The sequence below is a fragment of the Tursiops truncatus genome, chromosome 17 (assembly GCF_011762595.2).
Source record: "Tursiops truncatus isolate mTurTru1 chromosome 17, mTurTru1.mat.Y, whole genome shotgun sequence".
Classification (NCBI taxonomy): Eukaryota; Metazoa; Chordata; class Mammalia; order Artiodactyla; family Delphinidae; genus Tursiops; species Tursiops truncatus.
The window spans coordinates 5,997,844-6,014,172 of NC_047050.1; the positions used below are offsets into that span (position 1 = coordinate 5,997,844).

A 16,329-nucleotide genomic window follows, 5' to 3' on the forward strand; every position below is an offset into this window, starting at 1 on the left:
TCCCAAAGTCCACTGCCTCAGTTTGGGATGATTCGTTGTCTATTCATGTATTCCACATATGCAGGTGCATCAAGTTGATTGTGGAGATTTAATCCGCTGCTCCTGAGGCTGCTGGGAGAGATTTCCCTTTCTCTTCTTTGTTCGCACAGCTCCCGGGGCTCAGTTTTGGATTTGGCCCCACCTCTGCATGTAGGTCGCCGGAGGGTGTCTGTTCTTCGCTCTGACAGGACGGGGGTAAAGGAGCCGGTGATTCGGGGGCTCTGGCTCACTCAGGCCGGGGGGAGGGAGGGGCACGGAGTGCGGGGCGAGCCTGCGGCAGCAGAGACCGGCGTGACGTTGCACCAGCCTGCGGCACGCTGTGCATTCTCCCGGGGAAGCTGTCCCTGGATCCCGGGACCCTGGCAGTGGCGGGCTGCACAGGCTCCCCGGAAGGGGGGTGTGCAGAGTGACCTGTGCTCGCACACAGGCTTTTTGGTGGCGGCAGCAGCAGCCTTAGCGTCTCATGCCCGTCTCTGGGGTCCGCGCTGATCGCCGTGGCTCGCGCCCGCCTCTGGAACTTGTTTGGGCGGTGCTCTGAATCCCCTCTCCTCGCACACCCCGAAACAATTGTCTCTTGCCTCTTCGGCAGCTCCAGATTTTTCCCGGGCTCCCTCCCGTCTAGCCGTGGCGCACTAACCCCCTGCAGGCTGTGTTCACGCCGCGAACCCCAGTCCTCTCCCTGCGCTCTGACGGAAGCCCGAGCCTCAGCTCCCAGCCCCGCCCGCCCCGGTAAGTGAGCAGACAAGCCTCTGGGGCTGGTGAGTGCCGGTCGGCACCCATCCTCTGTGCGGGAATCTCACCGCTTTGCCCCCTGCACTCCTGTTCCTGTGCTCTCCTCCGCGGCTCCAAAGCTTCCCCCTCCGCCACCCGCAGTCTCCGCCTGTGAAGGGGCTTCCTAGTGTGTGGAAACCTTTCCTCCTTTATGGCTCCCTCCCACTGGTGCAGGTGCCGTCCCTATCCTTTTGTCTCTGTTTTTTTCTTTTGCCCTACCCAGGTACGTGGGGAGTTTCTTGCCTTTTGGGAGGTCTGAGGTCTTCTGCCAGCGTTCAGTAGGTGTTCTGTAGGAGTTGTTCCACGTGTAGATGTATTTCTGATGTATTTGTGGGGAGGAAGGTGATCTCCATGTCTCACTCCTCTACCATCTGGAAGGTCTCTCCTAGGCTTATTTGACCTTACAACTGGTAACTATAATTTTTTTCTTTAATTTTAGGCCCCTGTTTCAAATAAAGATCTTGGCTAAATGGGATGATTTAGCCTTCAAGAAAGTTCTAAATTAAGGTTGTTTACAAAAAAAATTATATCTGGGTTTTGTTTTGATGTAGTCCCCTCACATGTTTTCTTTTTTAAAGTGAAAAAAAATCTCATATACTAGTGCATTTTTTTAAAGTTAATAAAATTGTAGAACAAACTAGCCTGTGGGATTGCTCTACAACTGGAGTTGGCAAACATTTTCTGTAAAGGCCCAGATAGTAAATATTGTTGGCTCTGCAACCGCGTGGTCTTTGTTACAACTACTCAGCTCTGCAACTGCATGGTAAGAGCATCCAGGGACAAGAGCTCAAATAAAGGGGCATATGCTGTGTCTCAAGAAAACTTCACTTACGGACATGGAAATCCGAGCTTCGTGTGATTTCTATATGTCATGAAAGATTATTCTTCTCTTGATTCTTTTCCAACCAATAATAAATGTAAAAACCACTCTTAGCTTTCAATCTATTCAAAAACAGGACACCTTTGGCCCACAGTGCTATGGACTAGTAACCCCTGCTGTACAAGAATAAAGATGTGGAAAGATGTGTGGACGCATTCAGCAAGTGACAGGCACTTCCCTTTACTCTGCTTCACAGATGGTGCATTTTTTTTTTACAGATTGAAGGTTTGTATCAACCCTGCATCGAACAAGTGTATCGGCGCCATTTTTCCAACGGCATTTTCTCATTTTGTGTCTCTGTGTCACATTTTGGTAATTCTTGCACTTTTCAAACTTTTTCGTTATTATTATATTTGCTATGGTCGATCTGTGATCTTGGATGTTGCTATTGTAATTGTTTTAGAGCATCATGACCCATGTCCATATAAGACAGCAAAGTTAGTAAATGTCGTGTGTGTTCTGACTGCTCTACCTACAGGCTGTTCTCCTCTCTCCCTGTCCTCGGGCCTCCCTATTCTCGAGACACAACAGTATTGAAATTAGGCCAGTTAGTAACCCTACAATGGCCTCTAAGTGTTCAAGTAAAAGGAGGAGTCCCACGTCTCTCATTTTAAATCAAAAGCTAGAAATGATGAAGCTCAGTGAGGAAGGCATGTCCAAGTTGAGATACGCTGGAAGCCAGGCCTCTGGCACCAGTTAGCCAAGATGTAAATGCAAAGGAAAAGTTCTTAAAGGAAATTAAAAGTGCTACTCCCTCGGACTTCCCTGGTGGCCCAGTGGTTAAGAATTCTCCTGCTAATGCAGGCGACACGGGTTTGAGCCCTGGTCCGGGAAGATCCCACATGCTGCGGAGCATCTAAGCCCATGTGCCACAACTACGGGACCTGTGCTCTAGAGCCCGCAAGCCACAACTAGCCCACGTGCGGCAATGAAGACCCCACGCAGCCAAAAATAAATAAATAAATAAATAAAATGCTGCTCCCGTGAACACAGGAGCAATAAGAGAGTGAAACAGCCTTATTGCTGATATGGAGAAAGTCTCAGGGGTCTGGACAGAAGATCAAATCAGCCACAACATTCCCTTAAGATAAAGCCTAATCCAGAGCAAGGCCCTCTTCAATACTATGAAGGTTGAGAGAGGTAAGGAAGCTGCACAAGAAGTTTGGAGCCAGCAGAGGTTGGTTCATGACGTTTAAGGGAAGAAGCCGTCTTCATAACATCAAAGTGCAAAGTGAAGCAGCAAGTGCTGATGCAGAAGCTGCAGCAAGTTATCCAGAAGATCTAGCTGAGATATTCATGATGGTGGCTGCACTAAACAACAGATTTTCAATGTAGAAGAAACAGCCCTATATTGGAAGAAGGTGCCATCTACCCTTTCATAGCTGGAGAGGAGAAGTCAATGCCTGGCTTCAAAGCTTCGAAGGACAGGCTGACCCTCTTCTGTTAGGATGATGAGTTCTTTTTATGGATGAGCAAAGAAAGTGGTATCTTGGGATGGAATCTACTCCTGGCGAAGATACTGTGAAGGTTATTGAAGTGACAACAAAGAATTTAGAATACATACACTTAGTTGATATAGCAGTGGCAGGATTTGAGAGGACTGACTCCAATTTTCAAAGAAGTTGAAACCATCAGATGATGATTAGAACTTTTTAGCAATAAAGTATTTTTTAATTAAGGTATGTACATTTTTTTTAGATATAATGCTATTGCACACTTAATAGACTAAAATATAGTGTAAAAACATAACTTTCATATGCACTGGGAAAACAAAAAATTCATGTGACTTGTTTTATTGGGGAGATCTGGAGCCAAACCTGCAATATCTCCAAGAGGTGCCTATATAAAATATATTAGGAAAGGAAACCATGTTAGAAATTTAGCTTAAAACAAATTTTCTGTAAAAGAATTTTGTTCATCTTGAGCCACAACTAAATAAGTTTAGTTTTCTTTGTATGAAAAATAACCTATGTAGGAGATAATTCCATGATAATATTATTAATAAATTTAATTATTAATAAATTTAATAAATAACAAGATTTTAAAATCTTTAATGAATTTTATGAAGTGTGCAGGAGATTTTTGAGTGAATAATTATTTTGCTTTTTCTAAGAAATGAATAATGAACAAAATTGTTGCATCTTATCAGTAGGTAAATGCTTTAAACATTCGGAATATTTAAAAATTTAAAACATACAAATTCACACTTTTATTTCTGAAAGATGAATCATTTCAATATTATCAAATGTTATAATATGTTCTTAGTATTTGTAGTACAAGGAAAAAGTTAAATATAATTTACATATAAATACAGAGAACTATCAATAAAAATATTATAGCTGATAACTCCGGCACTTAAAATATTTTAAAAGAAATTATTCTTTTCATAGGTGCATATTTAGTAATATCAGAAAAAAACTGACTTTTATGAAAAAACTTCCAATTAATATGAAATCTAATGATAGACAAGATCATTGAAACCTGACACAGACATTAGAGTTTCCAGCAAAAATAAATTAAAACCTAAAGAGAATATATTAAAACCATCTTTAATGGTCTCAGGACACCGAGATCATCATTTTAAAAACCATGAATACTAGATATAAGGAAAGCTGAAAACATTTTCTTTTTATTAGAAGGCATGATATAATCCTTTAAAATATCCTTTATAATATACATCTACACCCGTAGGGCCCCATATCTGGTCAAAAAGTCATGCAGTTTCACTAAAACGTGAATGTGTATGTTTTGCATAACTGTTGGGTGGCTTTTATAAAAATAAAGCAGTTTCCTTAGGAAAAAAAAGAAATTTTGCCAATTGGAATATCTTCATTCTGGAAAAAAAAAAAAAAAGACTTTCCTCTGAAAATAATGAAGTTCAGTCCGTGGCTATATGAACATTCACTGACTTACTGAAATGAAAACAAATAATTGTGCTTCTAGGAACTAGTTTTTTTTTCACTTGCAGGGTCTGAAATAGCTTCTGCAAACCATCAACAAGATGTTAAGATTCACAAGCAAGCACCGGTGAACAGAACTGGACCTGCTGCATCCGTTCTACCACCACTAAACAAGTCTGTCCAAAGGGACTGGTAAATCATGGTGCTCTGCAGTCTTGTAACAGCATCCGGGGTCCTCTTTTCCAAGCATATGTTCACAGATGTTTGAATTTATATCTAAACTCAATATCATTTAATGGTGGTAAAACACCCAGGCCTGCACGGGACTGGTCCAAAGGGGGACATTGAACACAGCTCTCCACAAACTCCAGTTCAAAATAGGAAAGCATCAGAATCAAAAATTGCTTAATTTCCTGGACAGCAAATAATCTTCCAGGACATATAGTTGCTCCTGACCCAAAGGGCATGTAGTAGTACTTTAACTTGAGTCCATTACTATAGAAGGTGCTCCTTGTCTTTCCATTTTCATCAAGATAGCGATCATATTTAAATGTCTGCAATAAAGATACAAAGAAAACAAATGTATAAGCTAGTTTAAAAGGAATTTATCTTTTTCTTAACCTGGAAGTTCCAAAGAGTAATTTTCTTTTTTAATCCAATCTATGAGTAATTTAGCAAATACCCCACCTCGAATCAGAAAGTAATAAGAAACGGGAACTTAAGGAGAACTGGTGGGAAAGGGAAACCTTTATACCTCCTATCCCGCCTGGGCAACTAGCTCCTCTCTCTGTTAGGCAGAATTAGAAAGAAGGATTCAAATCAGGAGCTTAGAGGAGTCAGTATATTAGCCCCTAATTCCCTGGATTTGGGAGCAGGCACTTTTTATTTTATTTTGTTTTTTTTTTTTTTTTTTTTCTTTTTTTGCGGTACGCGGGCCTCTCACTGTTGTGACCTCTCCCGTTGCGAAGCACAGGCTCCGGACGCGCAGGCTCAGCGGCCATGGCTCACGTGCTCCGCCGCTCCACGGCATGTGGGATCTTCCCGGACCGGGGCACGAACCCGTGTCCCCTGCATCGGCAGGCGGACTCTCAACCACTGCGCCACCAGGGAAGCCCGGGAGCAGGCACTTTTTAAAGAAGAAGAAAGGCAGCAGCTTTATTATCACAACTGCAGACATAATCTAGTAGAGATTATGTGATGACCAATACCAGGGATAAAAATTAAAATTTCAAGCTGTCATCCAAATTCTCCAAATTAGATAAATATTTGACATTAATAAAAGAGACAGTCCCTGTGGTTTCAATGATCAAATGAATTCTGCAATGGTAAATTTCTTCTTTATTTCAATCTGGGTAGACATCACCTGGATACTGAAAAAAATTTTTTTTTTTTCTGGATTCGGAACTTTGATGAACAGTCACTTACCAAAGGGTCCGGGTAGATTTCTGGGTCTAAATGCATTAACTGCGGATAAAGAGCTATGATGTCATCTTTGCGGATATTATAGGAACTGTCCTGGAGGTGCAAAGTGAAATCCTCCTTAGCAGTCCGGATGTTCAGCGAAGCACTGGAAAGCCTCAGAGACTCCTTGATGATACTGTCTAAAGATTTTAAAAGGAAGAAAGGAGGAGAGGGAAGGGAGAAGGAAGAACAAAGTATTTTTAAAGGCCATGTAATGTAGAGTCTGAAATACTTCTAGCAGCCTATAACACAAACCTAAAGAGACTGTGGGAAGCTGGCCAGATAAAAATTTCTCAAACTTTTTCTGTGCTGTGATCAATGATTCATTGGTGTCTGAATGTATTTTTAATCTGACAGTCTGAGTTAATAATCTTTTGGTAAAGATATGATTTTCTTGGTCATCAATGGGAACTAGACTTTCATAATTTTATGGAAAAATAATCTTATTTCTACAAGACACTAGACATCTAATACAATTGGAAAAAAATCAGTAAATCACTTTCATGTGAATTATTCAAAGTTTATCACTTTTGAGATTTAACATACTAACACTTTTACATAGAAATAATTTTCCAGATGTTTAATGCAGCTTCACTTCGGTGTTTACAAGAACCCATTTTTATCATTACACTATCTGATGTTGTGTGAGTATGCCCTGCATTCTGGTAAGGACATAGAGGGGTACAAAGAACATGCTGCGGATAGCTGAAATATATGATGAGAAAGTCTCGCCTGACCTTCCAGTCTCTGTCCTTTTAATTGTCACGCTTTAAGTGCTCCTCACATGACTGTGCATAAAATCATAACACGTTAGTAATTTATTTCACAAGTGAGAAAATAAGACCCCCAAAAGTGAAATGACATGTCCATGGTTTCTACGGCAGGGCAGAGTCCCACGTGGAGCTTGTGCTCCTTCTCGTCCCTTCCGCTAAGACACACTGCCCCTGAAAGCATACATTGGTTTATTTCCTCTAGAGAAACATAACAAAAACAAAGAGAAAACTCTTTCTTACTCTAAAAATATGGTACTTTTGTATTTCTATAAAATCCAGAGAAGCAAACATTTTTTCAATGAAATAACCTTCCACCCCACCACCCAACCCATGCAGCTAATTGTGGTTTCATGATGGTACTTTTTCCCCTTTCATTTCATGAAAACGAGTAGCCCATTAACTATAAGATTGCTGGTAAGAGCAGTAACAAATGAGGCAGAGCAGGGCAGCACAGAGCGGAGGTTGAAAGCGCAGAGTCAAGAGCTCCACGTTATTGCTGCCACTGGCTCCACCATCCAATCCCAGGCGGTGACTTAACCTCTCAGTGCCCATTTCCTCACTTGTTATACACAAATATTGAGTTGGCCAAAAAAGTTCGGGTTTTTCCGAACAAGTAAGTAAGTATGCAACAAGTAAGTGCGTGATGTGTACTGACAATTCCTGTTAGGAGGATGCAGTAGATGACATGTAACAACACAGCAAACACACCTAGCACGGGCATGTCATCCAGTTGTATCCGGTTCAAATAAATTGGATTGTCTTCAAAGCTAATTTTTTGACCAGCGTTCTCTAGCATTTTATTCACTTCTTCAGTGGCCGCTTTCATTGCCTCCGGGTTCCTATGAAAGGTTAAGAGAAAAGAAAAGATGTACAGAACAGTTTTTTCTCTACCAAAAGGTCTGCAAACAAATAGGCGTTTCCCCTTCTTTTAACCAGGTGGTCAAGATACAAAGAAGGTGGGAAAGGGACATTTCCATTTATTTTTTACTGTATTTTATAGCTGTGTTTTAAGTCCTTGGATGTTAGCAAGAACTGTTGCCTTAAAAGTGTCCCGTGGGCTTCCCTGGTGGCGCAGTGGTTGAGAATCCACTGGCCAATGCAGGGGACACCTGTTCGAGCCCTGGTCCGGGAATATCCCACATGCCGTGGAGCAACTAAACCTGCGAGCCACAACTACTGAGCCCTCATGCTGCAACTACTGAAGCCTGTGTGCCTAGAGCCCGTGCTCCGCAGCAAGAGAAGCCACCGCAATGAGAAGCCGTGCACCGCAACGAAGAGTAGCCCCCCGCTCGCCGCAACTAGAGAAAGCCTGCGCGCAGCAACGAAGACCCAATGCAGCCAAAAATAAATAAATAAAATAAATAAATTTATAAAAAATAAAAGGGTCCTGCTACATAGAAGTAAAACTTTGACCAGACTTTTATAAATAAATGTTTCTAATAAGGATTAAATGGTTAAATTAGTCATATGCATGGCAATTGAGAGAAAATTGCATCCAAGATAACAATTCTAAAGTACTGGCTAAAATGCCAAAGGAAATTTAAATTTACTCTTAACATGCATGTGATTCCATGTAGAACACCTTTTCCATCTATATAATAATTTATTGTTCTAACACTTGACTGGTGAAATGAATGCTACTTCACTTTAGTGCATTGACGTTTACCGGATCGTCAGTGCCTTGGTAATGTAGCCATATAACATGATCACAGTAAACTGAGTCTCAGAAACGCTTGACCGGTAAATCTTTGCGTGCTTATCGTGAAATGTCTACTCTTACCTGTAGGATAGAAAACTGATGTTGTAACCTCACTGTAAATATGTGAATTTATTTCCAGAAAGAGCTTTCTCAAGTAAAAACTTTGGAAGGCATTTAAACTTTGAGAAAGATTAGTAATGGTTTTTTGTATCTGAAATCGTTTAAAATTTTTTTTATATTAAAGACATAAAATTATCAGCCTTCAATGGAACTTTGGCATTCCCAATCCTATGGAATAATAATTTTGTGTCTATGTGACACAATTTTGTGTCTATGTGACACTCAACATCCAACTGAACTGGAATAATTCAATAAACCATTTGAATGTCAAATTCCCAAAAGACTATCACTCTGGGAAGACATCACGTTATGCAAAATATATGTTACAGACAGGGTTTTTTTTAATATACAGTTTTAAAAGGCAAACTCTAGCTAAATCCCATCAATAATAATATATTATGATTCTTATTCGTAGCTATCAGAGTTGGTCGAATAGTATGACAGCAATCACTGACAGTGAGAAAACAGTTAATGCACAGATGAGTAAGACATAGGCACTGTTCTTTTCACTGACAATACGTCAGCAATCACATAAGGATATTTTTACGATTATAAAGACCAAATTCATGGACTTTAAGAGGTGTCATGAAGAACAGCTTGGAGTTAAGAGAAAGGGCTCTGGTGCAGACAGCCTACATTGACCCTGTACCAGCACGTTCCTTTCCCTGGAAAGGTCTCTTCTTCTACAAGATGTGTTTACCAGTCACAGCTGTTTTAGGAGGGTTGGATGAGCTGATACACGTTAAACTTTTACAAGGGTAAATACCACATTCTTGATTGACAGTATGAGAAGGTATCACGTCTTTTTTTTTTTTTTTAGTTAAAATGGTTGAATTTCTGCTTTCACCTAAAATGAAGAAATGGATAATTTGCTAATTACCTAATCATTTGAAATAAGCTCCAGAAAGTCGCTGGAATGGTGTTTGCTTGCGAGGCCCAGAGGACAGCGAGGAACGACTTGGCTTTCTCCGTGTCGTCCAAGGTGGAGAGCGTGTCATTCAGAAACCTGACCAGTTCCGAGATGTGGTCTCTCTTTCTGAGTTTCTGGAGCCGCAAGCCCTCCGCCAGTTTCTCCCGGGCGTAGTGGCCCGTCTTGAACACGTGAATGGGGAAGCCTGCTACCAGGGCTGGAAAGATTTTGTCAAATTGCTTGAAGTGGTCCAGGTGATTTAGAATGAGTGCTTTTTGTGCATCTTGCCCTGAGAGATCTTTGCCAAAGAGCGTGAAATACCCAGCTTCGAACATCACTCGATAGCAAAAGGCATACATCCCCTCTGACATCCAGGTGGGCGTCTTGGGCTTGGGAACCACCTGGGGTCTCAGGACAAGTTGGAGGTTTTCCATCATGGCTTCTGAGAGGGAATTCAAGGCATCGCCCTGCAGAGTCTTGATGATAGTTTTACTTATGTTGTCGGTGGTATTTCCATCACTGGGGTCAATACGTCTGTGTCCAAATGCCTGACCGTAAATGAAATGTGTGAAAAAAGAAATTAAACCTGACCTAGGACTAGTAAATGACTGAAACACAGATTAGATGCTTTCATGATTCTCTATTTGTTAAAACAAAAAAAAGGAAAACCGGCCTTCCCACGTGCAATTTCATAGCATTTTACAAACGGCCAAATCATGCCCTCTTTCAAGGCCAAGTGTGAGTCCCAGATTATCAGTGACACTTCTCTCACAATCACTCTGGTCTTCTATTTCTTATTTTTCTTATGCTTCTGCATTTATTTTCACATTAATTTGGTACTAATCAAGAATGTTTTTAATCATTAGTTCTCTTTTATATTCTTTGTAGATGTATCTTAACCAGACTTTAAGCTACTTAGTAGCGGAGACCAGTTCTAATATTTCTTTGCAGAGGCTCAATATTGATTAATTTTTTCCTATAAAAGAGCCTCTTAGATCTCATCTAGGCGATGCCAAAATATCTAGTCAATTCCTTAACAAAATTAAACAATTGTGTGGCATGAGTGTGGTAAAACAATTGTTGAACGTTAAGTTTCCAACTTATACTCTGGGTCTTGTGTAGAAATTGTTGACATGAGTGAGTTTGTACCTGTCTTATTCATACCATGCCATCCGGTTCAGTAAAACATTTAATTTTTATTTCACCCTCATGAGCTGATTAAGAAATGACAAAGCTATACCGATTTTGACTTTTTAAATGATTAATACCAAGAGATTATGTCTAATTTGGTTTATTGTGTTTCTAAGAATCTCCATGTAAGCGTAACTCTCTTCAGCATCTCCGGCTTTACATCTGAGTGTGTCAAAACGATTAAATAGATTGACGTAGAAAAAGGTAGAAAATAAAAAAGCCTAATGCTATATAAATGCAAACCTGGTTACCTTTGCAGAAGCAGTGAAGTGAAATTTTTTCCAATCAAAGTATTTTCCATGATACAGCACTTTATGGTATAACAAGGGATTGGTGATGAAGTGGACATAGTTTCCCATTAGTTTGCAGGTGAAAACATGACCATGTTTCCTTTGATTTGCTCTGAGGAACTCAAGAGGATTGGCACCAAACTGCAGAGCACAGCCCAGATATGGAATCAACCCATTCTCCAGAGGTGGTTCACCCATTTGCCTGCAAGACACAAAGAGATGGTAAGATGGAAAATTGCACATTGTTCTTTATTTATTTATATTTATTTATATTTATATTTATTTATATTTGTTTATATTTATTTATATTTATTTACATTAAATTTTTTACCGCTGACTTCAAACCTCAAAACACTATAGTTTATTGATACTTTGTTGGTTGGTAGGGCCCTGCTCCTTTACTAAAATAATGAGTTATTAACCTAGTAACATGATATGTTGGTGAAAATGATAGCTAAATCCATCCATCCATCCATCCATGCATTCGGCAAACACTGAATGTCTAATATGTGATCCTCACTCTTCCCAGTGATAAGGATAAAAGGATCAACCAGGCCAACAAGATTTTCCCTATCAGTGTAGAGATGAAACTACATTCTAGTGTTTATATTTTTTCTAAGCGTCGTTTGCCTAAGTATCTCAAAATGTTTCATCTGATTGTTTTCTCTAAAGATATAGAATCCTGAATGACAAAAAGGATTGCAGAATTGAAGTTTTCAAAATCTTCATAGTTTAAATATATTATTATTCTGTAATGATAGTTGCAGAGGGGAATCTTTGAGAAATTAGCAGATTATAAAGTGAAATTGAGTAAGGTAAGTATTGACATGGTTATTGATTATAATTCAGTGCTCTTTGATGCTATCTTCCATGTTTTTATTTGAGAATATACACATTTATCTTCCAACATAAACCACTATCCCTCTTGGTAGAATAACATAGCATAAAATAATTCTTTTTATTTTCATAGTTTGCAGATAAGTGGTTTAATTAAAACTAGAAACGACCAGTCCTGGTAGTTAATATTAAAATACCATAAAGGGCAAAAACAAACAAACTAAAAAACCTGTAAAAGGTAGACAACACAGCAATCTACATGGCTGAAGATATGCTGTGGGTAATTCTGTCTTTGGGGGATTGACAAAGCAGAGAATATTTACATACCCCCCCATACTCTTTGAGGAAATCAGAAGTTAAATAAACCATGGCTCTGTATCTGATTCTGTTTATATTTCTTGAACCGATTATAAATGATACATACAAATAAAAGGGGTGTCTCATACATTTAACAGTTTCCCAGTTCGCCGTGGTTGATGATCACTAATAAGAAAATAGTAATTGAATGATCAATGCAGGCTCTATACACTTTCCCAGCTTAGACTGAGTGTATACAGTGCACAAGAACTAGCTGAAAGAAGAACGTTGAGTCAGAGCATCTATTTAATCCACAAGACAGGAATTGCAGATCCACTTACCACTTACATCCTTACTAATCCAGACTTTCTCTTTAGATGCACCCATAAACACACACACAGAGATCTCATAAAATTTCTGTCAGTGATGGTTAACAAGTTTGTCCATTTTTACATTACCACTAGTATATGTCAATACTAAAAAGGAAACTTTGCCGTTCTATCTTTTGTGAGATATAATAAAAAAGATACTTTCAAAATTTTAAATTAAAAGTTTTTACTTTAAAAAAATTAAGGAAGAAAATGCTAGCGTATGTAAGTACAGAAAACCAACTTTATGGTATAACAGTGAAGGCAAAAGAACATTAAATGAATGAACAAAAATGCAGTTTAAAAGTAAAGCTTTCCTTACCTTCTCCTCGTTCCAAGGAGAAGCCACCAACAACAGCACACCGCTATAACAACCCCCCAGATCAAAGAGACACTCATCATTTTGCAAATCTAATGCAAAACCTCTGAGGAGGAGAGTCTGTGATGAGAAAGGTAAGGGTGTAACAACACAGACTCCAGCTGGACTTTTATATACGGTAAGATGCTTCACTTGAGGGATCAAAGCAAACAATTAACCATCCTATTAGGAAAAAAAAAACAACTGGCCTTGAACTAAGTCCACGGGTATCAGAAGAGGTTCCAAAACAATCAGAAACCTGCAATACTTGATAAGGTGAAGGTCTCTCAAACATATGTTGACTTAACATTCAGACCTGGGAATGACGGCTAATATTACAAATTTAGTACGCTTATAAAAAGAACAAGTAAACCTGTTCAGGAGGAACATACCCAATAAGAGGTAAATATATAAGAGGTAAAATATAATAACTTAAAGAAAACTAAGCATAAGTTATCATTAAGCTAATGATTTGATCTTGTTACATTTAAGAAGAAATCAATTTAAATGATTCATGAGAAATACAGCAGTCAAGTTCAAAGGAAAGAGAACTGGGTGAAATGTTTCTGCTGCTTCATGTTTCAGCGCGTTTACAAAATCATAGGTATTTTACTATATATAGTAACATGTTACTTACCTAACATCCTCAAGAAAGTATCCCACGTAAATGCATCTTCCAATTAAACATAGTTTATTTTAAAACATCAAAATTTTATTAACCATGTTATTCTAATTGAAAATATGTTTACTAATTTTTCTAATTGTTAAAGGAATACAACTTCATTTCAAATAATTTAAGACTAACTGAAACCTATCTTGATAGAAAGTCAATTCGTAATTTACCTCCTCAACGACTGCCCACCCAGAGGTAACAACTGTTAACTTTTTGGTATATATCCTTCCAAACTTTATTTCTATACACACTGATATAGTAATTGAGCACCTATTCTGTGCCAAGGACTCTTCAAAGGTATTCTGGCTACAGGTTTTAATAAGATGGACTTATTCCCTGCTCTAATGAAGACACTATTTCAGTAGGTAGACAGATAATAAAATTTAAGACTTATGAATAAAATAAAACAAGGTGTAGAGAGTTACCAGGGAATAAGAGCAACTGCAGGTATGCTGATGTGCTCCTCTGAGATCTGAATGACAAGAGGGGATTGGCCAACTCAAAACCAGAAGGAAGAGAGATTACCAAATGCAAAAGTCCTGAGTTAAGGATGAACTTGTTCTATCTCAGAACCAGAAGGGAGGTAGGATTGGTCAGAGCAGAGTAAATGAGGGGAAACTTGGTTAAGATATAAGACCAGAAGACAGGCAAGAGCTAGGTCATATATAGGGACACCTGACAGTAGGGAGAGAGATTTTGGAGGGCAGCAGGTCAAAACACTATCTTCAGCTGCACAGATTGCTGTGTTGTCAGGTTAACAATTGAACTTGAGCCAGAAGATGGGGAGAAAAGTCAGGGGTGGAAATAGGTGTCCCAAGTCATCAGCATTTGGATTGCATTTAGAGCCCAAAGACCTTATTAGATCACCTAGGGAGAAAATAAAGCCCAAGAAAAGAATAGAATTTAACACCAGACCCCAGAGCAGCCCATTTCTCGAGGTTAGTCAGAGAGCGGCTGAAGAGGAGATGGGTAAGGAAGGATCCGGAAGAAAACCGAGAGGATACAGTGTCGCAGGAAGCAAGAGGAGGAGGTACTTGAAGGGAGATGAGACATTTTCTGCATCGCATGCTACTCTGAGGTCAAGGAAGATGGCAAAGAAATGACCTCTGGATTTGACAACATGGAGATAGTTGGTGAGTCACACATAAACACGTGCAAAGATGGGGTTCTATTAAAGACTTTTTATAGCACGAAAAAAATGACTATCATATTGTGGATGTTTCCCATGACAATACATATATATGTATTATATATGTATCTGTATAGATCTCTTCATTTTTTTCTGTGTGTATAATCTTCCATTGACTAAATGTACTATAATTTAGTTAACCGATTCCCTACTGGTGAGCTTTTGGTTTGTTTCTGGTTTTTGGCTACAGAATCCATAGGTTCATTTCATCCTTTTTTGTCTCCTTAAACAGAGACCACAAATATTTTTTCATGGGTGATTTGTAATCATAATTATGAATATCAGTCATTGTGTGTCAGTAGGTAGACTTCTCAATCCATTTAGATTTTTTTAGGGCATTGTACCCACTAAATATACTTAGGCTGATGTGCTGTTTTGAATTACTATGTCTGAGTTCTATATGACTCATTAAAAGCAGAACCTTTAGGTGGCCTGTCACAGCAGGATACCACAGTCGGAGAAAACACCAATCTAAGAGCCAGACAGTTTAACCCTTTGGAGTCATCTCTCAAGCAAACAAATGGAAACAAACAAACAAGTGAAAAAAGGGTACATGGGACCTCTAGGAATTACCTGCAACTTCCCGTGCATCTATAATTTTGTCAAAATTAAAAGATTTTCAAAATGGTAAAGGAGAAGTACATTCACGACTCCAAGAAAATGTCCTTAAGCCTTGTCTTCCCCACCCCCTCTCAGAACACCACAAACACCTTTCGAATATAGCCTGGAATCCCCTTACCCTCATGTATTCTTTCTACTCCTTCCCTCACTATCCCTCTTCCAGACAACAAAAGCCCAGCATGCACACACACCCAGTTTTCTTTAGTGGGATGAGGACAAGCAGAGGCATGAATATTCATATTTTTCTTGTTTACATACGGTTTATGCCTTCCTTGTAGGGATGTCACTTCTCGTTACTGTCCCACGTCCACACATGGCTTCTAGCACACCCCTGACATGCAGCCTCTCATCTGATGAGTGGGGATTCGGATGCCGGTTACAGTTGTCACAACTATTAAAAGCCTGCGAGGAAGTACCTGCAGGGTTTCCTGATGAGTCAAGTGCATCGAGTTTCTCGCTTGGATTCTATGGCATCTCAATGTGTTTCGCACAGTGATTGGTGAAATGTCAGGAAATAAACATGCCAACTGAGTTAGAAAGTCATTTGCTTTTTTATTCTCTGCTATGTTTCAAACTGTGACGTTTTATTACACACACACGCTGAGCACCTACTACACGTATCGAGCACTGCGTCAACACTGGGAACACAGTAGGAAACAAGAAAGCTGTGAGCTCTGACCTGTGGGGTTTCTACAGCAGCAGGGGAAAAAGTATGTGCCCTGACACAGAAGGAATATGTTTTAGTTGCCAGAAGGCCTGGCGTGAACCGAGTTTATTTAAACACTCTAATCCCTCCGGAGTCTGTCAATTTCCTCCGTATTTGTAGAGTAGTAAGGGTCCACACCGATGTGCCGAGGAAGAAGTTCTGGGCCTCAGAGAATATAGGGCCCGAGTCCCACTCACCATCCGCATGAACAGATACATACAAAACATGGGAACTCAAACCAGAGGG

General features: G+C 39.6%; 1 protein-coding gene across 1 annotated transcript; it reads right to left on the reverse strand.

The window, feature by feature from the left end:
- Positions 1-4,741: 4,741 nt before the first annotated feature.
- Positions 4,742-12,938, reverse strand: CYP7A1 (cytochrome P450 family 7 subfamily A member 1). Its single transcript, XM_004325381.3, has 6 exons — positions 12,859-12,938; positions 10,996-11,236; positions 9,524-10,101; positions 7,533-7,663; positions 6,016-6,191; positions 4,742-5,144 (listed from the first exon to the last, which is right to left on the reverse strand). Exons 1-6 carry the CDS (start codon positions 12,936-12,938, stop codon positions 4,845-4,847), a joined length of 1,506 nt encoding a protein of 501 aa, XP_004325429.1. The 3' UTR covers positions 4,742-4,844.
- Between the last annotated feature and the right edge of the window lie 3,391 nt (positions 12,939-16,329).